Genomic DNA, 24816 nt, shown 5'->3' on the forward strand with positions numbered 1-24816 from the left:
AAACATAACAGTTTTCTCTTCTAGGAAAGAGTCTACATTCCTTCGAATAGCAATGTAATTCCTGCAGTGGTTGAAGTGGAGGGACAGTGTCGTTGTTTTTTGACCATAGCTCAGTAGTACTGGGCTCATGATGAGTCTTAAGTAGCTCTGATTTGACCATCTGAGCACTGTGTGGTACTTTGGTTAGTAGTTCTGGATTACAGGACATGTTATGGATCCAGTGCAGAGTGGATTAAGTCTTTCATTATTTCAAGGAATGAACCTTTCAAGGGCATATACCTTTAGGATGTTATGTGCCTGCATATAGTGTGTGTGTGTGTGTGTGTGTGTGTGTGTGTGTGTGTGTAAGTAAGGCAGAGGAACACTTGATTAAGCTGTCTCTCTTTCTCCCTTTATGTGTGTTGTAGGGATCCAAGTAGAATTCCCCGGCTTGCAGAGCAGTTGACCCCTGAACCATCTTGCTAGCCGAGAACTGTAGACTCAAAATGTTTTGCGTTCATTGAGGTTGATCTAACCATACGAAAAGGATTTATTAAGTGGATAAGTAAGTTCTGACGACAGTGTCTGAGTCTCCTCCAATGGCTCTGTCCTTAAGAGAGAGAGGGAAAGGAAAGCGTCAACTCCGCACACTCCTGCTGCTCTTAGCAGCTGCCATACTTCTGCAGAATGCCTGGGAACAATTCTGAAAAGCATTTTGCCTGTTGGGAGTGTGCCCATGCCTTCTTTTACAATTCAGAAAGCTTTCCTTTCAGAGGCTGAAATTTCTAGATTACTTGTTTGTTCTTTGCCCAAATGGGTAACTGATAGTTCTGCAGTTGGTGTTGAGTTGGGAAGAAAAATGATCTTTTGAAAAACATATTGCTAAGTTACTGTGCAGAGGTTAATCAGAGGGATGCCATGCTGGGGAGTTAGCTATGACTGTAGTGGATCAGGAGAGGCAGAAGATTTCGCTTCATCCAGGCTCATGGTTTTCTGGGGCGCTTCTCGACACAGCCTCTGCCCTTGCACGTGGGCTTGCACATGTGCAATTAGTAGTGTTTATAGATTGCCTGTTATTCAATTAACAGCCGAGCTGGCCATATCAACTCACCACAGACCTGCCTTTTCCCTGCCAGAGATTGTATTCGGGTTATCAACTTACACAGGCTTGGCTGTCTTCCAGCGGTTTAATTAGAGTGTCATGCGCCTTGCTTTTTCTAGTTTCATTAGTTTATAAATGTAATATGGTATCTTATTTCTGTGATTAACACTTCATTTCAGCAGGTTAAACACGCTGGTAGAGGGGTATTGATTTCTGACACTATTTCCCTGTATTCGTTTAGATATTTTCATGTGGCTCTTTCAGATTTTTTTTTTTTTTTTTGAAAAGTGGCAAGCCTGAGAAAGAACACCCCTTTCTCCAAATGCACATGTAAATAACTAACAGAATCACACATTAGGCTTAATTGTCACTTCCGGTGGCCTTCACTTTCTATTAATCTTAAAACAAACACTTGTCTTTGCCAAGGATTTTAGAGGCAAAGTATTATAATATAAAACAATCACATTGAGCTCATTTTCCCCCCAGGAGCTATGCAAAGTTCTTCTCACCTTTATAATTTCTATCTTACTCCCGAACACAAACAAGTAAATTATTGAAGACATAGTGGGCGTAAGTTTGATAGAGTTTCACTGTTACAGCACTAGGAATCCGGGAAGACTCCTTGTACACCAGGCTGATCTCCAATTTAGAAACCTGGCTGCCTCTGTCTCCCGAGTGCTGGGTTTAAAAGTGTGTGCTACCATTCCCAGTTTTAATTAATTAGTTTTTAAAGGCAGACTCTCATTTTTTTAACCCCAGGCTAATCTTAAACGCAGTATACTTCTCCTGTCTTAACCTCCCAACTATCATGAGTCCATGCTTGAGACAGAAGCCACTCTCGGTTCTGTGAACTCTCCAGTATCCCAGTATAACGTTTCACTCTATGCCTTCTACTTGGTACACTCTTTAAAGTATTACGAGATCTTACGAGTCTCTACCGCTCAAGACAAGTAACGCGGCAGTAGAGAGATGGGGAAGTGAAGGACTCTTCACTGACTGTGTGAACAGTGTGAGTCTTAGTTCTTAGACACCAGAGCCCTTGCTGGTTGTGCTTTCCACAAATGACACTTAACTTTCCTGTGGACACTGAGAGGGGCTTCTGCTAACTACCGACTCGTGGCTACAAAGGTGTCTGATAGGAGCAGTGTCAGCATAATAATTTCAGAGAACATTTAGTTGAGTAGACAGACAGTCTTCATTTCTTGATTTCATGAGGTCAGTAAGAAAGGGGGATTGTTTGGGATGGAAAATAAGGACCATGAGATTTGTAGCATTAAGGTAAGGATGAGAGCACATTCTTAGGAGCAAAGCAAGCTAGTCATATGTCAGTGGGAGGTTGTGTCTTAGAAATGAGGGCTAGATGGCGTTGGTGTGAGTAGCCATCATGATGATCTACTGGAGTCAGCCTGCCTGTGTTCTAGGGAGCCGTTAGAAACCTGTATGCTGGACATTTAAATTAAGTTCAGTTTCCCTTCCTCAGTTTCCTAACTCACATCTCCAGGCATTAGTTGCTGCTGCTACTGGCTAGTGAATTGGACCATGCTAATAGCGGACTTTCCCCCACACTGCAAAAGCAGACTGTAGGACTGCCCTGCTCACTGGAGTCTAGATCCTAGAAATCTTGTAGAGAAGGAAATACTTGGTTTAATGGAGTCATTCATTGCCTTGAGGGAGGTTACAACTTGCTATCTTATAAAGCAAGAATTCCAGATGTAAGGAGGCCAAAACAGTGGTTAATTTAGTAACCTAGCAATGATTTAGGTAGATGTTAAACCTCCTTGCTCTGCCACCTCTAAGGCTTTTTGCCCCACCCTCGGATTGTTTCCCGTGTGGTTACAGAATGGCTGCCAAAGCTTATGGAAAATGAGAAGACACGATGGTGATTCGTTATTCTGACGATCCATCTCCTACTTGAGTGAACTAATTAGGGTTTGCTTCACACGTGTGCAAGGGTTCCCTGCTGGTTAATTGGTCATCCAGAGAGTTCTATCAGCTTCACTCTGCCATTGCTCTTTCTTGAACATCAGAACTTCCGTTTCTATGTGTCTTTGTGCCATACTCCCCGGATAGAATGTAAGCTGGAGCCATGACCCTGTGCTGCGGTGGGCTACAGACCACAGTAATCTGTAAAAATTGTGTCAAGTTTGGGAGAGGGCAAGCAGATAGAGAATGGGTAGATAGGTAAATTTGGGGTGGGGGAGCAGGGGGGAGAGTGATGGATGGAATTTTCTGATCTTACTCTGGATTAGTAATGCGAAAGTGCTGTAGACCATATAGAACATTTCATATTTTAAATAAAATTTTATTCTTTTGAAAAACTTATTTTTATTTCATGTGCATTGGTGTCTTGCCTGCATGCATGTCAGAGGGTGTCAGGACCTCTGGAACTGGAGTTACAGACAGTGGTGATTCATATGGGTGCTGGGAATTGCACCCAGGGCCTTTGGAAGAGCAGCCAACGCTCTTTAACCACTAAACCCATCTCTCCCACCTGATTTTATCATTCTTAAAATGTGGTTTTCTGAGTAATTAATTCTAATATCCACATGAAAAAATTTCAGTTTTGTTAATTTATATTATTTCCTTCTTAAAAACTTCGATTATATTTCTTGAGGGTTTTATCCATGAGTCTAATAGGTGCACCGTTTCCACCAGCACTCACTCCAATTACTTCCACACGCGTCACCCACTCCCTCTCAAATTGATGATAGCATCGTGATACAAATTTCAAGCTAGAAAACCAAATGCTAAGATACCAAGTATTAAGGACTTTCCTGGCTTCGAACTCTTTCTTCCTCATGGCGAGTGAGTCTTAGGACCAGTCCCAGGAGCAATGGTGGAGACAAGATAAACCTGTCCGCTGTTTCATTCACTTGAACTCTTTGAGTGTCTCAGGTCGGCCCTCTGTTTGCAACAGTACAACTTTGGCTGTGTGCTGTTTTTTGTCCACTAGAGTGGAAGAGGAGAAGGCTTGGCCAGATAGTTGCTTTGCATATATGCTTCACATTTATTCTGGAAACTCCAATTTTTCCTAAAATACTTCAGACATTAGTCATGGAGCTTCAAGGGTTTAATCCAAATTCCTGATCAGTGTGGCTACCAAAGGAATTTCAAAGACATGGGAGGGACTGTTGACTGACCGCGGTGACATAGAGGGTGGGTTGATTGCTTTATTTTTGACTCTGAGGGCAGTGTAAATACCAAATGGGAAATATAGTAATTTCCTAGTTAGGAATTTTGTAATGATTAAAGCACTATTGATGTTGAAAGTTTTTTTTTTTTTTTTAAAGATGTGAGAAACTTTGTGAAGCAAGGCTACTCTCAGGCTACAGAAATTTCAAGATTACACTTATTTAAGGAAATACAAACACCAGAGGGCAGAAGCTGGGGGTTGGGAGGGATGGGCGGAGACCAGGCATAAGGTCTTCCATGGCCTCTAGTTGACCAGACTGCAGCTGTAAGACTGAAGACATCTGTTTACTCAGCAGCTCTTTATGTCCTTGTGTCCCTGATGCAGCATAACTGTTGGATGTGCATTCTCTTTCAGTCTATAGTCATTTTAAGACTGGCCATTAATCACCTACATTAAAATATGCTAGATTTATTTTGGTTGAGTTAATCTACCAGAAAGCTAATTTTATTTTGAGATAGGATCTATGTAGCTGCCACAGGCCTGAAACTTAATAATATAATATCTTTTAGTCTAAACTGGCCTCTAAGTTGTGGTAATGTCTCAGCTTCCTGAGCAAGGATGACATGTGTTCCTTCCCCCATTGTGGACACCATTGAACTATATTCCTCACTCACTGGTAGATGAACAACAAATGTTTGTCAGCAGGTATCTGATTTCTTGGTATTGACATTAATATTTTTCCAGAGATAAAGAATAATTTAATATTATTTTTTTATTATTCATACCCTTCAATGCAAGCATCATGTAGCTACCAGGAGGAGCCAATCTACTGGGTCAGTTATGGAAGTTAGGGACGAGGAAACAACAGAGCAGAAGTTGTCAGCAGGTGAAGAACACCTCAGTTTGAGGAGTAAAGTTAAAAAACAAAACAACAAACAAACAAACAAGCAAACAAACCCTAAGCCTGATTCTGGGTAAAGAACATTTGCTAGAATAAGTTAGTTACTCATGATAGATGGTTATGGAGACAAATCCCCAATGCTTTAGAGGTTCTGTGGGGTGAAATGAGAGGACCTGGGACTAGCAACTGTCTTTCACAGAGTAGGGCCTACTGCATCTGATCATGGGTGAATGGATTGGAAAGAAAGCACATCTGGCCACAAGTGTCATTAAAAAAAGATCTTTGTCACTCTTGAGTAGAGAGTCAGGTTTCTTCTAGAACGAAACGTAAAAATCTGTAAATGTTTTATTTTTCTCTTGGTGGTAATCCTTTCCCCATTTGGGTTGTTAGCAATGGCTTCTGTGACTTCCTCTTTGGCACATTTGCCCATGACCTGCAGCGTCTCTCCTCCCTCAAGCAAAGTCTCTTCCTGTCCCAGAATTCCTACTCACAGTTGTTTCAGGCTAATTTCCTTGATCTCACCCGTGCCTGTGCCTCTAGACCTGGGAATTGTTTCCAGTACATTCCTCTTTCATTAAAACCTTTCTGATTTCTGCCAGTGAGAAGAGGGGATGTCCTGGCTGCATGGAGTGGTATCCGCCCCCTTGTCACTGATCCTAAATCTGCAGACACTCAGTCCATCTCCCGAAATCATGTTGTGGACGTCAGTGACAGTGGCCTCATCACAATAGCAGGTATGGGGGGGAATGGGGGGCTGACTCATTCTTTGGATTGTTCCACTGTACTCTAATGAACAAGTGTTTCTGTCGAATGGTCAAATTCAGACCGCCAACTTAATGGCTTAATGATTTCTTCGTAGGTGGGAAGTGGACCACATACCGCTCCATGGCAGAAGACACTGTGAATGCTGCCATCAAGGTCCACAAGTTGAATGCAGGACCGAGTAGAACAGTTGGGCTGTTTCTACAGGGAGGCAAAGATTGGAGCCCCACGCTCTACATCAGGCTTGTCCAGGACTATGGGCTTGAGAGTGAGGTTGGTGGACACTGCCTCACGGCCTTGCTTAGATGTTGTCATGACGTCAGTCAGTACCTGTGGGGTGGCCTCCCTGAATTAAATAGACCTTTTTCTGGGCTCACTGCAACAAGACAAAACAAACCCCACAGAACCAGAAAAGATGATCCAGCTCTATTATAGTTGTCTAAACATTGAGTGACGTACGTGCAGTTTCTCTTTAGAAATCTCCCAGTGACTCAGTTTGCTTCGAGCAGACAGATTTTCCCTGACCTCTTTGCGTCTTGGGCGCAAGGAAGAGTGTTATTCAGGAGTGACATCTGAGAAGAAAATGAAGCTGACGCTCCATCCGTCAGTCACTGATCTGGTACTGCACGGATGCTGAGCCAGTGCTGACCTAAGCATTCAAAACCCAAGTGGTTTCCTCCCACAGAGCCTGGACGTAATCCTCCCCGAGAGCTCTTCCTTACAGGCTGTAGGAAAACTGACTGCGCTACGGCGCGCTGCTGCTTTCTTCTGTACCTCAAAGGACCGACCCCCAGAGTGCCTGTCTAATGCAGTTTCATTTCTGTAGGTTGCGCAACATCTGGCCAAAACCTACGGTGACAAGGCTTTCGAGGTGGCCAAAATGGCGAGTGTGACCGGAAAACGGTGGCCTGTCGTTGGAGTGCGTCTTGTGTCAGAATTTCCTTACATCGAAGCAGAGGTAGGTGGTGGCCAAGGGACTTCCTGTGTGTGCCGCTCTGCCGTTTGTCAGTTCATTGCACCTTTAACAGCTATGTGCTGTTGACGTTTCAACGCACGCCCATCTGCCAAAGTTGGCTCTGAAGCGATGTCACTAGAGGTAATAGCATGAGAGTTTGTTCTAGGAGCATCTCGAGTCTGAAACTACTGTTTCTCCCAAAAATTGTAGGTCCTGAAGGTCAAATCACTTCTGTCTGGTTTGGTTCCATGCCCTCCAGCTGTGATCACTTCTCAGAGATCTGTCTTATTTCTCAGCTTGCTTTCTGGTACTGTGAAACTAGAGACCAGACCATGTCGGGGTTTCACTGTGCCTTCCATCGGTAGTGTCAATCAGTAAGTGACACTTGGTGCTCGCTAAGGCAGGAAACTTTAGAACCGAAAAGCACAGCCTTTCTGTCCTCATCCGTAGCATATTCTGCCATGTAAATTCCATGTAAGTGAAAGTTTCCATTATGTCTTAGCAAAGAGAGTGATTCGTGTGGATGGTGAGAAGCGATATGTCTATCTTCTATTTAGAGAAAAGGCGTTCACTGGTACCCGACCCCCCAATTCTCCAACCTTCTCCGGCAGGCAAAGGGAGGACAAGTGAGCCCATGTCTGATGGACAGCTAAGGAGGCTACAGGAAAGCACCACCTTTTCTCAATGCTTTTTTTTTTAATGTGAAAATTTATTATTTTAAAGGAAAAACTCAAAGTAGCATTTTTTTCCCTCTTTCATCTAGGTGAAATACGGGATTAAGGAATATGCGTGCACCGCCGTTGACATGATTTCACGTCGCACCCGCCTGGCCTTTCTCAATGTTCAGGCTGCAGAGGAAGCCCTGCCCAGGATTGTTGAGTTAATGGGAAGAGAACTGAACTGGAGTGAACTGAGAAAACAGGTATTGTACAGAAGCCTTTACAACTATACTTCTGCTTGCTGTGTAAAGGCTGGTATAACTTTTTATTTTTTAAAAAAGATTTATTTTTATATATATTTCATGTATGTGGGTATACCATCACTGTCTTCCAACACACCAGAAGAGGGCATCAGATCCCCATTACAGAGGGTTGTGAGCCACCCTGTGGTTGCTGGGATTTGAGCTCAGGACCTCTGGAAGAGTAGCCAGTGTTCTTAACCTCTGAGCCATCTCTCACATAACTTATGGTGATGGTTTTAGGTTTCCCGCTAACTTCTATGTTATACATATCTAAGGCTGCTAGGTCATAAGAAAATGGAAAGATACTCTTATGCCAAAATTTCATTGTTATATAGATCTAAAGAAGGCTTTTAAATTCCTAATCTTAATTTCTGGAAAAGAAAGGTACAAAAGACATTAGAATGCAGCCTTTTCTAGGTCTCACTAAAATTATTCTTAATTTCTGCCCTTGATATTCCTTTGATTAAAAATAGAAGTTTCACTGCCTGAGTAGCAAGGATTTATTATTTGAATAGTGAATATTTTAAAAGATGGAGAGACCTTTGCATATAAAAAATATATAGTGTCATTTGATATTTTATATTTATTACCAAATTAAAAAAATGCTAGGTAATAGTGGCACACACCTTTAATCCCAGCACAGGCAGAGGCAGATGGATCTCTTAGTTCAAGGCCAGCCTGCTCTGCAGAGTGAGTTCCAGGGCAGCCAGGACTACACATCATGCCTGGCTTGAACTACTTACTCAAATATTCAAAAGGAGTATTTCTTTTGAGTCACTTTATACCTTTGTCAAGTACTGTCCCCAGAGCCTTCTCCATATCACAAGAGCTGCCCATCGGTGCTCAGACTTCAGCTTTAGCATTCTATTTATAGATTTACTCATACTCCAACCAAAGTCTCTCAGAATTTCACTATGGCCATGCAAATCAGGATGGAGTGCCCCCCTTTCTTATCATATTCATCGTTGTCACCCTGGCATAGGCTCCTGGTGTGTCCAATGTATCATTGTTACTACTGGCTTTGCTTCAAGTCAGCCAGTGTTCCCAACTTTGGAGATGATATGAGAATATAATCCAGATTGTCCCTGGATGTGTCCAGAGACCTTAGCTGAATGCACATTTTAAAGTTGGTCTTTGAGACTTTATATTAGATGCAATCATGAGGGAGGTACTGAGTACTGGTAGGCAAGGAAAGTAGCCATGGAATTAGTCTAGGAACTCTTCAAAGTATAGAGATTGGAGCCACAGGAAGGCCATGGAAGAAGTAGGAAAGAGTAGCTGCTTAGGTTGAGGGAGTTGTCATTAAACTGAGAGGGCATTATGACTCAGAGGCTAACAGTGCATTACATGGTTCATGGACAGTGGGCTCCTTGGCATATTCACATGTGTCTCAAATGAGTATTATTGAACATCTTGTCATCTACAGTGCAGATGAGTATAACCGTCAACTGTTCACATTACGCTGCAGACTCCTCAGTGTAGAATTCCTGGGAAATGTGGGCGAAAGGGTCATTTTAGAGGCTTACGTCATTACATTCCTCAAGGGCGCAGTGGGCCTATGTTTTTAAAATTCTGCTGTAGTCATTCTAATGCTATATTTATTCTTCAGTGAAATTGTGGTAGAATTCTGTGGTCAGTGCATTGTGCCTGTGTGATGAGTATCCCTGTCTTTGCACTGCTGATAAATAGTATCAATGGGTAGTCCAGGCTGGCCTGGAGCTCAGGCTCTAAGAGCTGGATCATAGGCTTGTACTGGTGCCCAGCTGCAAAGGGAGTGGCCTCCACCCACGTTTTATAGTTGAGGAAACAGACCCATTCCTTGCAGTAAATTATAGAGCTGCATCCAAAACCTGCCCCATGACCCCCTTTTGCTGCCTCTGTACTGGATTTTCTCTCTTCCAGTTCTTGATTTTTAAATCTTCATGAAGACAGCACAAGAATGCATATTGTAAAATTTTTTTTCTTTTCTGTGTAGAAGAATCAGAGCATTTTCTTATTAACTTTATTTCAGACGTTCTTCGGAATAGTCCCAACTTCCATAAAGTAACAAAACTAAACAGCCAAAGGTATTATTCAACTTCTGAGGCACAAGAGCTTAATGAGGACAGGGGACAGTGTGGAGAGTACAAAAGAGAAGGAAAAAAATAGAACGAAAAGGTTAGAAAGTTGTACTTCCGAGAAAAGGTTAAAAGCTTTGGGATTATTTAACCTGCAGAAGCGAAAGAGGAGCAGGGTGATTAATAACTCTGCATAGATGAATCGTGTTGTTTCCGCGGTCAATACCCAATGAGTGACCCATCTATGGAGCATGCTACACAACAGTGTAGGGAATAATAAATATTGCAGGGTGCCACAGCGCAGAGTTCCACGAACCTTCACACACATGTCAGAAATGCGTGCGTGTCTTCAAAGTTTACAGACGTATTAAGAGCTGTGGTTCGTTGAGACTGAAAGTCAACTGGAGGAGACAAAGTCTTTAGACCAGCGCCGTGTGGTGGGGTTGGGGAATGACTGAGAAACACGAAAGGACAGGAAGGAGCTCGGCATTGCCAAACTCTGTACACCTGGGTATGAATTAATATGTGTGAGGAGATGACAAACAGGTTTTTGTGTTAAATAAATAAGGGGAGCTTTATTTTTAGTTCAGATGATTCGAAACATTCGAAATGCTATGTGTATTGTCAGTTCCAACAGAGAAATTTCCTTGGAGACCTCAGACTAAACTTGCTTTTTAGGAGGGCCGGATAGGAAAGGGCATGACCGTCACTCAGAACATATTTAGGAAAATGCTGTTCAGAAGAGAGACAGGGAGATTTTTGTAATTTTCATATAAGGTGTATTTTATTTTCATTTTGAGTTCTTAAATTTCAAATTTAAGCAGACAGAAGACATAGTTAGGAGGTAATTCTCCATCAGTTTTATTCTAGTCAGGTAATTGCTGTTGGGCTTCTTTCTTTTCTGGGATTCTTAAATTAATCTAATAGAGAGAGACTAGAAAACAGAAGGTGGCAAATGCAATACTAGTTTCAAAAAGCAGAAAGCAAAATCTATCTTTGTGAACTAGAAATGGTCTTCGTATTGATCCTGGCTGTTTTTCTAAATTATGTCCCTTAATTTTTATTATGTTCACTATGTTTATAATTTAACAAGAAGTATAGGTTTTAGGGGCAAATAAGGGGCCCCTAAGGAAAAATAATTTCAAACATGTTGTTTTCATATTACAGTACGGATCAAGGGAATATTATAGAAGTGATATATAGGAACTTCATAAAGTATTTCATACAGCCTCATGAATGTTTACAAACCACTAATTCTGACCTCTGCAAAGGTCTTATGACAGCAGGTTACACGCACTCTGTCCCCGTGACCTAGTCTAGTTTGGTTCAAGTGTTTACATTACAGTGCTGATGCGATGCTTTCTTGGTGTGTCAATGACAGAAGCAACTGACTATCTGCTAATAAATTAAAACAATAGCCAACAATGTACCAGGAGAGTTTCTATAGAAAGAAACAATAAACCTTGTGCTGGGTTAGACGAACTTCATTTATTCAAGTTAAATGTGACATGCCTAGCAATATAGCGGGCATAAAAAAGAGTAGCTTTCGTTGACTATGACTGTTGATCAATTGACAATAGATCATAATTGTCCCCTACTCCAATGTATCCTTTATTTGTGTGTGCTTATCTAGCTTATATACCTAGAGAGGTGGAATTGTTACTCCTTTGAAGGGACTTTCCCTATCTCTGTTGGTGCGTGTTTCTTGTTAGTTTGTTTTCTGACAATTGGTCTGGAATAAACCAATCAAATGGCATAGGGCTTTGAAGTCATGCTTCTGTTGAAGCACTTGATTAGCAAATCTCTAAGGGGTAAAGTATTTGATGCTACTTTCAGTATGCAACGTATGATTCAGGTGACTCTACTGTAGCAACGTCTTGGTCATCCCAAGGAAGTTGGAAGAGCTGGCGATGTATTTAATATCAACATAAAATGTTTTAGCAGCACACCATTCTTCCATGAGCCCCTTTGAGCAGAGTTGTTCTATTACAAGTAGTAGTGTGATTTAGACAGACACCTCAGGCTTCTGTTTGTGCCAACTATAATGGAAACACAATTAGGAGGTTCCACTGTGACCTGGATGGACAGATTTCTTCCTTCTTTGGAACATCACGATTATTTGGTAGAGTGTGATAAACTTCACAAGCAGCAAAGGAATATGAATCGCATAAGAAATTGTCCTTGGAGGGAAGGCTCCGAGGCAGCATGTCTAATGATATGACTTTTAGAATAGTTGGAAAATATTCATTGAGCAAGAAAATCCGTTTTAAAGCCATGAGTGGTGGATTTTCTTCGGTAAAGGGAGAGGTCTGAAGAAAGCCACTGGGCATTGAGAGCTCACATTTTACTTAACCATAGAGATGTAGATGCAGACACATTTGCTCAGTTCCCATATTCATACAGCGTTCATGATCTTTTGCTTCTTCTGTTGAGTCTAATTTTGAAGAGAAAGGAGGTAGAAAGAAATAATCTCATAAAAAGATTGTCTAAGAAAACAGAGTGCCAAGCCATTGTCATAGACATTGTCTGTACCATGATGCGAGTCCCCACGCCTCATTTCAGTTTCACGTTCAGTATGTGGGGCCTTCGGGGAATTTAAGATACGCATTGGCTTTTGCTAGGTGATGGTGTATGACAAACACCTCCGTGGCTTAGGCTGTTAGCAATGACTCAGCTATGGAGGGTTTGTAGCTCTTACAAACCACTCCCACACCCGCCCTGGACAGCTCACTACTTGTTAAACTCCAGCCCCAGGGAATCGATGTCTTCTGTTGGATTCGATGGTCACACCACACGTGCACATATCCCCACAAGTATATAGACACAATTAAAATATAATAAAGATAAAGCTTAAAAACCTGAATGGCTTAACATAGCCATAGATTTTTGAATTTAAGACATGTTTTATGTAGCATTTGTTATTGTGCAACTCCATATGTAGATGCTGTCAAACTCACAGAGATCTGCTTGCCTCTGTCTCCCTGACCTGTACCCAGCACAGGAAATAAAGGTGTTTACCACCATACCCAGCTCATCCAGCATTTGATGTTTCTCCTTCATGTCTAAGCCATGCTTGTTCTCAGGGAACAGGAGCAAGAGAGGCAGAGAACATGAGGAAGTCTCTTTAAGCCATCTTTCAAAAGTGGAATATCTTACACTCATTCATTCCTATTGGCCAAAGCACATGGCCAAAGCACACACAAACAGGATTAAGAAATACATGTGAGTGAGAGCTGTATGCGTGTACATACATGCATTTATACATGTGAAGAGAGAGGTTTGCCAGCACTATATACTATAATATTTTCACTTGAGGTAACACAGTATTTATTAGAACCTAAGGGTGGGAATCTAAGGGCAGTGCTTGTTGCAGATGCTGGTCCGGGATACTGAGAACGGTGAGACCTACTGTGGAGGGTAGCCAGCTTCATGCCGACTTTGAGTGTCCGAAGCCCTTGACTGAACTTCTGCATGGCTGAACCCGGGCAGTGCCAGCCATGCTAGAGTAGATGCTCAAGTCGGATATAGTTCACTTTCATTTGCTTTTCTTCTCACCACGTCTTAGGAGTTTGCTCTTGTAGAGTTTGATAGTCAGCACCATACATAGAGCAACCATAAAAAGAGACTGCAGTGTTACCACGTGTAGAGAGATCGGGCATACTGATGGTGTGGGGAAGCAGTCAGCAGTGTTTCCACATGTTGAGTGGGCATCCTGATCAAACAGGTGCAGTCAAACACAAGTGACAACATGCTCTATAAAACTGAAGAAAAGATGAACTGATTACAGAGACCATCAGGAGCCAGAGCTCAGGCAACAAGCAGACAAACGCAGGTGTTCTCCATCTGCTATCGTTAGAGTGTGGCTTAAGTTTTCCAACTAGAGGGAATGGTGGAACTTCAGAAAACTGGATGTTGGTCCAATGAGACATCAGTTTCTGCTGATAAAGGGGGGACGGGGTGTCAATAGCTCCTGTTAATCTGCAGCCTTTGGCATTTGTCTTTTCTCTTGTAGGAAGAACTTGAAACAGCCACGAAGTTTCTGTATTATGAAATGGGTTATAAGTCTCGAACAGAACAACTCACAGACAGTACCGAAATCAGCCTGCTGCCTTCAGACATTGATAGGTACTCACACCAGCTCTTCCTCCCCTCCTCTTCCATATCTTTCTCCCCTTCCTCTCCACTCTTTTATGTAAGACTCTCTGCCATTATTCAACTTTGGGTTGCAGGTACAAGAAGAGATTTCATAAGTTTGATGAAGACGAAAAAGGCTTCATTACCATTGTTGATGTTCAGCGTGTACTAGAGGTAATACAACCCGCGCCCCCCCCATCATCAGTCTTCCAGTATAGAAGGATATAGAATTAATATTGGTTTGCATTTTTCACAAGTAAATTTTTTTAAGTTTGAACAGTCTATTCTCACTAGAAGAAAGCGGCATGTAATTTCTAGTTTAACCCTCACCTCTCTGTGCTCTTCTTCTAGAGTATCAATGTACAAATGGATGAAAACACACTACATGAAATTCTCTGCGAAGTAGATTTGAACAAAAATGGACAGGTTGAGCTCCATGAGTTTCTGCAGGTAAGTTCTGATGAGGCAGATGCATCTGTGTTTTTGCTTTTGCTGTCATCAACTGAAGATGGATTTTTAAAACTACCCATTAGTCATTTCCCTCTGAAAACATGGCCAGCAGCAGTTGATCTGTCTGCTCTTGAAGATGCACTCTGTATGTGTCTGTTCCTTTCCTTTCTCTTCGTAAGACGCACCTGTTTTATTGGCTAATATAGATTAAATCCAGGTTCCTTGGGGTCTATGGAATTCCATAAGAAGTACTCTTTTCAAAGAATATCGCCATGGGCTGTGATTGCCACACTGCCTATGACAAGAAACAACAGAGTATGTCTCGTATGGAAAGTCAGTCATTGTTCTATGGGAGAAATTAAAACCCATAGTTTTTTTTTTTATTCATTGAATAATCATATTCACCTAAGAATACAATTAGTCAATTCTTACATTTTGAAGAATCAGGAAAGCAAATGAGAAGGAACTTAAATTCCTGGATCAAGATCCCAAATTTAAACATTTCCATGCCTGATGTTCTACTAACCAAGGCTTCGTTTGTTCAGTCATTCTAACCAAGAAGAAGATCCATTTTGTTCCCGTTACCTCACACCAGGTGCTCTATATCACCCATGAGCAGTTCTGTAGAGGAAAGAAATTCAGAGCCATATCCCTAGCTGCTCATAGGAAGAATGCATTGGTTTCAGTCAGCCACTTTTTTTTTCTGTAGTGTTTCTTGGGCAGGCATTTCAAATGAATGCCAGGTCTTGCTTGCACCATGGCAATGATGAATGCTGAACATGAAATAAATTAATGCTGGGATTTTGGTCAATGTCAGCCCTTTCTTCACTGTGTCAAGTTAAACAAACAAGATCAAGGCAAAGGAAATGGTAATTGTCTCTCTGGAGATAGGCTGCAGATAAGAGCATTGTGGAATCTAAATGCAGAAAAACTTCGCAGGTTGTGTCCAGCATTACAAAAAAGGGTGTTTAGTTATCTAACTAACTGTTTAACTGAATGTGAATTTTAAATGGAATTTGAGATTTATGCTTAGGACTTTTAACAGAAAGCACTAATACCTCTTTTTGTATAGTTTTTCCGCAGAGCATTTCCTTGTCTTAGAATTTCAGAAAATTCTGCTTTAAATAAATAGCTTATACTTTATTTCTTGTGTTTTGTAAACAAACAACAGCATTTATATTTTAAAAACCCAGGGCTTTAGAAACAATAGGAATTGACTTTAATGAATCTGTTGTGTGGCCTGGGTTTTAAGCAATTTTTTTTTAATGTAGTAGAGTTATGCATATAGGAAATAATTTAAACCACCTGCAGGTTTTCTTGTAGAGTTTCTAAATAATTAAGTATTTCCTGTCCAGTTCTAAATAAAAGCAACTATTTGTGGTTTCAAGAACACAGCATAATTTTCAAGTTATAAAACACTGGCTCTTGTCCTCATGAGATCTGTTCCCACCAAGATACTTTTTTTTTTTCAAGTACGGTTCTTGGATACATGTAATGCCTAATAGAAAACTTTTAGTTTGTCAAGGTTGGTACAGGAAACACTCTCCGTGGCTGAGAGAGGAGAGTAGCCCAGTTCTGACAGTTGTTACCTCTGCTCTGATAAATCCCAAGGCTTGTCCAGCCCCAGAGAGAAAACAATACACAGAAAATTGTTCTGTCTTTAAATGTCAGCATTCCTTAGGTAGAATATTTCTCCAATGTAAAGAATGTGTCTGAATCTTATTGTTTCTGACTATTAAGAGCCCCACATTTATCCTGTTAAAGATCTGATTTTTGGTGCAGATATGTGTTTTCAGTAATGATGGAGGAGTTATGGAGGCTTCCTGGGTGTAGAATTTTGTTTGCAGGTTTGGCCACAATGACACCTGTGTATGAAGGACTCCGTCTCCCAAAAAGCAGTTGCTTGTGAAGCAGCTTTCAATAAGGTCAGGAGATTCAGGTCCAGCCTTGGGGCACATGCCCAGAACTCCTACGTGGAGCTCCTTTTTCCACATGTATCTCCATAGGCTAAAACCGAATTTGAATATTTCACATGTATTTTTAAACATATAACTAACTTTATTGAGTTCATTTTTTTAAATAGAAGAAATTAGATTTAAAAAAATCCACTAGTTAGTGGAAGGAAGAAGCAATCTTCATACTCAGAATTGCAAGGGGTTTTCTGCATTACAGGCCTTTGCCTACTGTCTGCATACGATTTTAGATTTAATTCTGACTTTATCCACTGGATCAAAATGAATCAGCTAAAATCTGGGTGGTGAAATAATTTCAATTAGGGCAGATCTCACAGTCCGTTTTCAATGTCTTGTATTTAAATTTTTTTTTTATAAAAACTTCCAGGGATTTGGATTTAGAGGACTTGAATTGTCAAGTACAATAACACTGAAAAATGTTAATTAAATGTAGGATGTCATGGTTTGCCTTTGTTCTATCCCTGAGATTCCTTTTTAGAATTTAAAAATAGAATTAAATATTCAGTATTTGGTATTAACTTTTTATTTGTTTGTTTGTTTTTAAAGTGACCCAAATTGCACATTGTGGGCAAAGGAGTTCATTAAATTTGCTTTTAGGATAGGCTGATTTACGACGTAGATGCAGTCATTGTCAGCAGTATGAAGCAGGTCTCCCTCTCTTCTTGAAGTGTTCAAGAAGTCAAGTGTGTGCTCTGGAGCCGATGAAGCTCAGGAGCTAAGAGTTGGGGAGTGAAGTGAGATGGTCAGGCTGCTGAACAGCTTCCTTCTTTTCTCTTCTAGCTGATGAGCGCAGTTCAGAAGGGAAGGGTGTCTGGAAGCCGGCTGGCCATCCTGATGAAAACTGCAGAGGAAAACCTGGACCGCAGAGTTCCCATCCCTGTGGACCGTAGTTGTGGAGGATTGTGAGTCTGAGCAGTAAATCCACAACCAGCATGCCTAGGACAGTCAGCACTATGTACAACCAGAGATGACTTAAACCACTTTAAAATAGTGGCTATTGTAGCTGCCTTTTTAAAAAGACAAACAAACAAGGAAAGCAAAAGCAAAGAAAGAAAAGGAATACGAAAGCAAACAAACAAACCACTGGAAAACATTCCAAAACTTTTAAGATGCTGGTGTGTTTGCCAACTTATTTTGCCAATATTTTATTTGTATTTGACATTCAGTCTAGCTTCTACAGAGCACTTTCCTTATTTTTTAGTGCACACTGATTTAATATTTTGGATCCGTTTTGTAACCTGTCAGACTTCACACCCTGCCTCTCCACGTGTTCGTTCAAACCAGTTTAGACTGGAAAAATACTAAAGAGATTTTGTGAGCACCCGAGAGCTCAGGGGCTGAAGCCTGTAGATAGCATTTTGAATTTTTTTTTTCTAGAGAATCATTTGACCTCATGACATGATAATGTTTTGGGAGACTTCTCAGCCCTGTCTTGCTACTCTACCCCCTTCAAATTCATACCAAACACTTTTCTGCCTCAAGTAACTCTGGCTAATCCGGAGAGGGAAGACAAAGTTTCGATCTGGTTGAGATTTGGTTACATTTCTAAAAGAGAAACTCTGAACCCTTCCAGATTTGCAATCGTAAGATAAAGACAGCGCTGACATTTGCCGGGAGGTTCGTTGATAACTGCTTCTCAGCAGTTCATTTTTTTCCCCCAGGCACTGCTGGCTTTCTTTGACTATTATAGTTGCCAGAAAAATCCTTGCTTTTTTTACTTTAAAACCAGCATTTGAGTGGCAAGCTGGGTATAATGGGATGAGACCAAATCTTTCCATTTTACATGGGAGCCATGATAGAACACAATTTTCAATCCTACAAGTTCCGAATCTTGCAGCCTGTGGTATTGTCAGGCCTGTTCCTGTCAGGGTGGGCATTAGTGATGGTATTTGCAAAGAGCTAATAAAAAGAATTGGGCAGACTTCTGTTAACTTTAATTATAAAATTAAAATAAGGCATATCACTTTGATATTGGAGGCTGGTTTGTTTGCCAAAGGTCTTTCTCTTTGTGTACTCAATGGAAAAATTCTCTTTTTAACAAAAAATAAAATAAAAATCAAAGAAAGACATCACACACACACACACACACACATACACACACACACACACACACACACACACACACACACACACACACAGACACACACATACATACACACAAATCAAACCCAAAAGTCAGTGCTCATTGAACTCAGCAAATAGTGCACAGAGCAGAGATGCCTGCCAGTTGGAAGATGTTTCTGTTATAGGTCGTTGGCATTATAACTAGTAATCTTAATACTTATTAATTGGCCTCCTTTTTCTGAAACTACCAACAATTAGCTTTCTGAGCATAGTAGGAAAGGTGGCTCTTGGTTCACACTTCTCTCCTGGCAGGTTTTGTTGCACAGACTGTGTGAATAGGTACATAAAACCCCTTTGTGCTACTATTCTTCGTACGCAAACACCGTCTTTCTGCCTCATTCATTATGGGTTATGAGTCTACACATCATAAGCTGAGAGGCTCTCGGCCCCTACCCGCCCCACCCCCACTCCTGAAATATGCAGAAACTGCAGGAAGAGACAGCTCAAACTCATTATTAAATGAAGTCTGGATGCTTCCACTTCTGTGTCAGGGAAACCTAAGCGATGTCACAGCAGGTGTCACTGTGAATTCTTTTCTTTCAATGTGTCAATTTTTTACACTGGTTTTTATTCTTTTTTTTTTTTTTTAATAAATGGAAGCACGTGGCTTTGCAATTTAGTTTTTTTTTCCTATCGTGACAATAAAGTTCAGTTTATACCTCCTGACCGTCAAGTCAGCAGAAAAGCTGTCCTTTAAGATATATGTAGCTATATTGAAACATTCTACATCACTGCTCCCTTCCTCTCTCTTTCTCTTTCTTTCTAGTTAGATCAAGATAACGGTGGCTTGTGTCATTCCTGATTCTCTGACAGTAGGGACTGGGCTCAGAATGTGACTTGCTTAGGCCGGACTGCGCTTGGGAAGTGGGCCTGGTTTGTTTAAGCTCTGCTCTGAATGGAGGTCCTTTAAGGACAAAGGGAAGTGCACTGTGCTTCATTTGAGCATATCTGTCTTGGCTTAGAGTCTGCTCATTCTAAAACATGCTCCTTCACCCGTCCCCGAGACTCACCTTGGAAATGAACTTACTTTTATCACGTTCCCTTGAGAAAAGCACCCCAGCATTTTCCCCCGCCCTATGAGCTCCCAATTAAACCTGTACAGGTTTTTTAAACTTTAAATCCAATGGAAGCAACAAGGAAAAGGACACGGGGGAGAAGCCCCCTTTAAAACTCATTCAGAGAATAAACTCCATGCCTGTGTTTCCATATTAACCTGGTATTTGTCCACTTTGTTTGGGGGCGGGGGTGGGAGCGCAGGTATCGGCTTTTACCGTCAAGTGCTTTCTTTCTGTCCTTTGATGGGATTCAGGTGAAGGAAGCCCATCTGAGCTGGAGAGCTGTATATGCCTTTAACTAGCCTCCATCCCAGTTGTAATAACTGGTAACACTGGATTACTGGTTTAGCTGCGGTTGTCTGCCTCCCGGTCTGTTCATCCTGCTCTGTCCATTTCCGGTCTGCCCACTCTGCTTCCAAGTGCATGCTCCGTAATCCGCCTCAGGTTCTGCCTTGATTTCTGTCTGTTTCGAAAATTTGTACAACAAAAACGTTCATTTGATTTTGACTCAGCTCAACATAGAGATTGTCACTGATTGTTTTTCCTTTTTTTTTATTTGTAAAGGCCCTTCGCATATGAATGTAATAATATTGATGTGAACGATGCTGTAAACTCACACTGCATTTTACTCTAGGGAGTAAATAAAAGCCCTACTGTCCGCTCCGAGCCCAGTCGTGGAGTGGACACACGTGCTGCTTGCTCTCACGTTCACAGGTTTATGTATTGTGCTGGGTTAGTGTTCTAGACTGGATTGTTAATGCTGTCTGTGAGGCCGGATTGTCATTTTTATAACTGTCTTCATACTTTATCGCCGTTATTTATTACTTTTGATATACAGAATGAGCCGCATGCATTTATAGAGCAATAAGAAGATGTATTTAATGTGCCTTGTTTTTAACTGAGTAAGAGCTGAAAGCATGAATCAATAAAACTGATTAAAGCAGTCCATTTGTTGGCATTTTGATGTTACGCTCGGTCCGACAAATAACATTAATTACTGCTCAAGTTCTTAGAAGTTTGAAAATGTTTTCAGAAACTATGTTTTGAATGACACACGTTAACTCTTTAATATTAGAATTTTGTAATTTTATCTCAAGTAAATTATCTGTATCGACAGATGTTATTTTATGAGCCTACCAAAATTATCTGTATTAATTTGTTGTTTCAGTTTTTAGGGTATGATTTCTATTTCATTTGTCCCATTACAACTCAATTTCTTTCCTTTTTCTTTTTCTTTTTTCTTTTTTTTTTTTTTTTTGGTCAACCATAACCTCTCAGCCTCCACATTCCCAGGCATGCTGATGAATTTTATCATAACTAAAATCAATAGGAATGAATGGGAAAGATTACATAATCCATTTTGATCATCTTACATGTCAAGTTAGTGCAGGCTTGCCAAGCATTGATAAATGCTCTGACAGAAAAAAAATGCTATATATTTTCATTGTCAGTAAATCAGTAAAACTGTTATCAGTTTAACACTGGCCAAATTTTATAATGCCCATGTTATTTTATAGGTTTTAATTTGCACATGTACAGAGGGAGCTTTCTCTATTTGCAGCCCACAACTGCTGCCTCTGGGTTGAGTGTGCTCAGAGGCATTTGTGAGTTTCTCATAGTCCCCCGAAACTGTATCCCAAGTGAAGGCTCCTTCCCAGACAAACTTGGGACAATGAGACATTTGTTCAGTGTCTGAAAAAAAAAAATACATAGTTCAAAATGTTTTCCATAGATCCAGCTTGGGAAATTTGATAGCACCTAAATAAAATCTGTCAAATGTAGGCTTCCAATATGTAAAATCGATGCTTACTTAAAAAAAAAAAAAGTAAAAGTCATGATATTAGCCTCAATATTTTGCAATTTTTGTGAACAGCACATTATCACTGATGTGAGATCACATCTGGTGCCATTTGACTTATGAAGGCAAGAAGCAACAGAAGTCTTAAATTGATTTGGCACCCTTGTAATGAGACAAGTTCTTTATAGGAAGCAGACATGATGAGCCTTTGATGCCTGTACTTTGTATTTTAGGTCTCTAATTAGCTACCTAACTTGTGACATGCTGGCATGGAACATGATGTACGTAAACCACCTTATTGATGGCCACAGACAGCCCCGCAGGCCCTATGCTAAGAGGTGCAGCGAGAAATCAGCTGCTGTCCTTCTACCTCTTAGATACCTGCTCAGGACCTTATGTGAGCTAAGCTCACTACTGCCCAGACAGAACATCATCACCATCTCTGTGATGCTGCTAGCTTTCCTTTACTGTGTCAGAGTGGGGAAGCGGGAAATCACACATACACACACACACTCACACACACACACACACACACACACACACACACACACACACCACCTCCTTGCCTTAAGCAGTACAGACGCACACACGTGCATGCATACCTCTTTGTTAAGCATCACACCGAGAGACATACACATGTACAGACACACACACTACCTTTCTTTCTTAGACAATACAAGCACACATACCACACACACACACACACACACACACACACACACACACTTCCTTGCCTTAGGCCCTCATACTTAGTGTTCTTTGTTGGCTCTCATCTCATTCTGTACAAGTGGGTCTAAATTTTTATTAGCTTTTTCTTTAACGCCAGTCCAGACTTACTTGATTTTGTTTGTCTAAATAATCTAAATGTAATAAACTCAATTAGCGTATGGCACTGCCACTACTTCCATCCTCAGCACCCTCACGCAGGGTTTCTTCTGTCCTCCCTAGTCCGCCCTCCGAGGGTAAACAGCCACCTACTTGTTAGGTTTTCTCACGGTTGCTTCACTATCCGCTTTTTCTCCCCTTCTTCCATCCCCATCATTAATTGATTTACAATTCATTTTTATGCATACGGAGTTTTCCCTATCCAAGTTAAGAAGCTGTAAATCTTAGATCCATTGAAATGACAGTGAGAAATATTTCATTTTATCCCATGAATCATTTGCCATCCTTATTGCAGAAAAATGGCAAAATTATGGTGTACCATGTTTTCATAAATTACTCCCCCCCACCCCCACCCCACTGCTCTGGTTCATTTCATTATCTGTGGGGAGAGACTGTGAGAGTCTGACTGCAGACACTTGGGGTAAACAATTCTGATTTTACAGCCGTCTAATCAAAATTTCATAACTTTACAAATTAATTCCTCTGGTACCGCGAAGAATTTAATACATGTACAAAATATATCATCTATTTTATAAGTCAAAAATAGCTTGATACCAAAGTGTGCCCTGCGAGTGCTTGTATCAAATAAGGGGCGGATGGGTATTGAGTTCTTTAAATAATGTATATAATTTTCACTGGTTTCATATGTCAAAGGAGTCATTTATGTCCTGAAAGGTGGGTGCTTGGTACTATGTGTTTGAACACTATTAAAAAATCATAGCTTCTTCCAAAAAGGCCAAATCATAGGTTTGTATTTCACATATGATCTAGAGTGAAATCGGTTCTGTGTGAATCCCCAACCCCTTCATCTCTAACAAGAAGTATACTTAAAAAAATAATAATAAATAAACCCCGAAATTACTAATATATAATTTTCAAAAGCAGTAAATGAAGTCAGCTTTGTTATTACCGCGGTCCTATGCAGATGGTTCGACTCTTGCCCCTCATGTTACTGTCATCCTTTTAAAGAGCCAAGGTCAGTTCTTTGTAGGGTCTGTAAAGTCTATCCCGGTAAAGATGTTTGTCCTACCGAGTTGCTGCCCTGTATCAAAACGGGCTATCTCTTAAATGGAGCTTGTCCAGCTTGCTCCATGCTGTAAGCAGCACTGAGGTATTAAATAAAAGCCAAGGCAAAATGCCTTGGAAAAGGGTTAATTAGCTTTAATATTGATTTATTCCGTATAGGATGCTAATAGACCAGAACATTTACTTCTGTTTTGGATCATTAAAAACTGGCTGTAGTTCTCGAACAATTTGTTTCTAATAATTAAAAATTAGACCAATTAGAGTTAGTCTTCATATAACCGACTCGTCATGATGTACTTTTCATGAAAACAAAAACCTCCCTCACTACTTCACACTTCCTTGGGGGTCTCGGCCACAAAATCAGTGGGCAAAATGCTGAGCTCTACCCAGGAGCATTTCTTCTTTAATCCTAAACTGGTGAGGTGCTGGTGGTGGGGGTGCCGTTAATGTGTGCACCTAGATCAGGAGGGCTAAATTTCTGTGTGCGGTTGCGGGTGTCATGCTGGCCTTCGAGTCCTGGCACTCTGATCCCTGGGGCTTTAGCTCTCTCCATCCATCCGTTGCTCCAGGTTTGGCAGTGTGTGATTGCCTTGGAGAAGTTTCCAGTGACCTCTGAGGTGCTGTCTCTGCAGGAGAGGGCTCCCTTGCTGGGATGAGTTTCAGTTCTTATGCTGCCCTCTAATGGATACCAAATTATTTCATTAGACCCAGAACAAAAGTCAATGTTCAGCTCCTTCTGAGCTTCTGTGCCAGCCCATCAGTCTTGGAAATGGTGGTCTGACCTGTTTCCCCTTTGCTCTTCTTCAGGTGTAGGAGACATTGTGCTAATTGTGTCCTGATGCTCTGGCCAAAGTTGCATTCCTGTTCTGGACAGTAAAAAATGCTAATCTGTGCTCTGTCGAACTTTCCTTTTTTTTTTTTCCCCCACTTGCCAGCAATGGGAAAGAATTGATGTTCTAGGGTACTTAAAAATGAGGAATAAAAACAGTGTAAGTGCTGTATTAAGATGATATGCTGTATGTTTTATCAGCCACTGGCACCTAGTTCAAAAGACAAAAAAAATTAGCGGCCGTGGTTTGGGAATAGACCTGCGCATGAGGTGGCTATCCAACCCATACATGAAGAATATCAGCGCTTCTCACATGCTGCTTTCTGACACCCATTGCTAGAGCTGAAAACTATCTCTATTGTCCAGTTTGATTGCTTGAATCAAACTGATTTACAGCAAATCCATCTGAGCTTTGATAAATCTATTACAGTTTCATTTCACTGATTTCATTAACGTGAATAAAACCAGCCATGCTTTCTGCATAACTGCTTTTTAATGGCTTGGCCCTGTCACCTGCCTGAATATTAATCCCCCTGACTTATTGCTCCACAGAGGGAATGAGTAATGGGTATTTGAATGTGATCAGCACACTACAATGCAATTAAGGAAGCAGTACTGTTCTGTGCCTTTAATCCTGAACTAATTTGAATTGCAGTTTGATAGCACAGTGAATCCTGCATAATTATGTAGGG

The 24816-nt window shown here is 41.0% G+C and overlaps 1 protein-coding gene across 3 annotated transcripts in view; it reads left to right on the forward strand.

Moving 5' to 3' along the window:
• Window positions 1-20532, forward strand: part of GPD2 (glycerol-3-phosphate dehydrogenase 2) — a gene marked incomplete at its 3' end in the record, with an annotated part of 127255 nt that extends 106723 nt beyond the window's left edge. The window contains exons 10-18 of one of the 3 annotated variants that reach the window (XM_080927152.1): window positions 5715-5849; window positions 5975-6150; window positions 6704-6835; window positions 7596-7754; window positions 13863-13975; window positions 14080-14158; window positions 14336-14434; window positions 17188-17309; window positions 19302-20532. In XM_080927152.1, coding sequence (XP_080783278.1) covers window positions 5715-5849; window positions 5975-6150; window positions 6704-6835; window positions 7596-7754; window positions 13863-13975; window positions 14080-14158; window positions 14336-14434; window positions 17188-17309; window positions 19302-19311 — 1025 coding nt within the window. Of the gene's footprint in view, window positions 1-5714; window positions 5850-5974; window positions 6151-6703; window positions 6836-7595; window positions 7755-13862; window positions 13976-14079; window positions 14159-14335; window positions 14435-17187; window positions 17314-19297 lie in introns of those variants that run through there. The other 2 variants (XM_080927154.1, XM_080927153.1) reach the window with 2 other exon arrangements.
• Window positions 20533-24816: the final 4284 nt, after the last annotated feature.

This window comes from Micromys minutus, assembly GCF_963924665.1.
Source record: "Micromys minutus genome assembly, chromosome: 13".
In the NCBI taxonomy this organism is placed as follows: domain Eukaryota; kingdom Metazoa; phylum Chordata; class Mammalia; order Rodentia; family Muridae; genus Micromys; species Micromys minutus.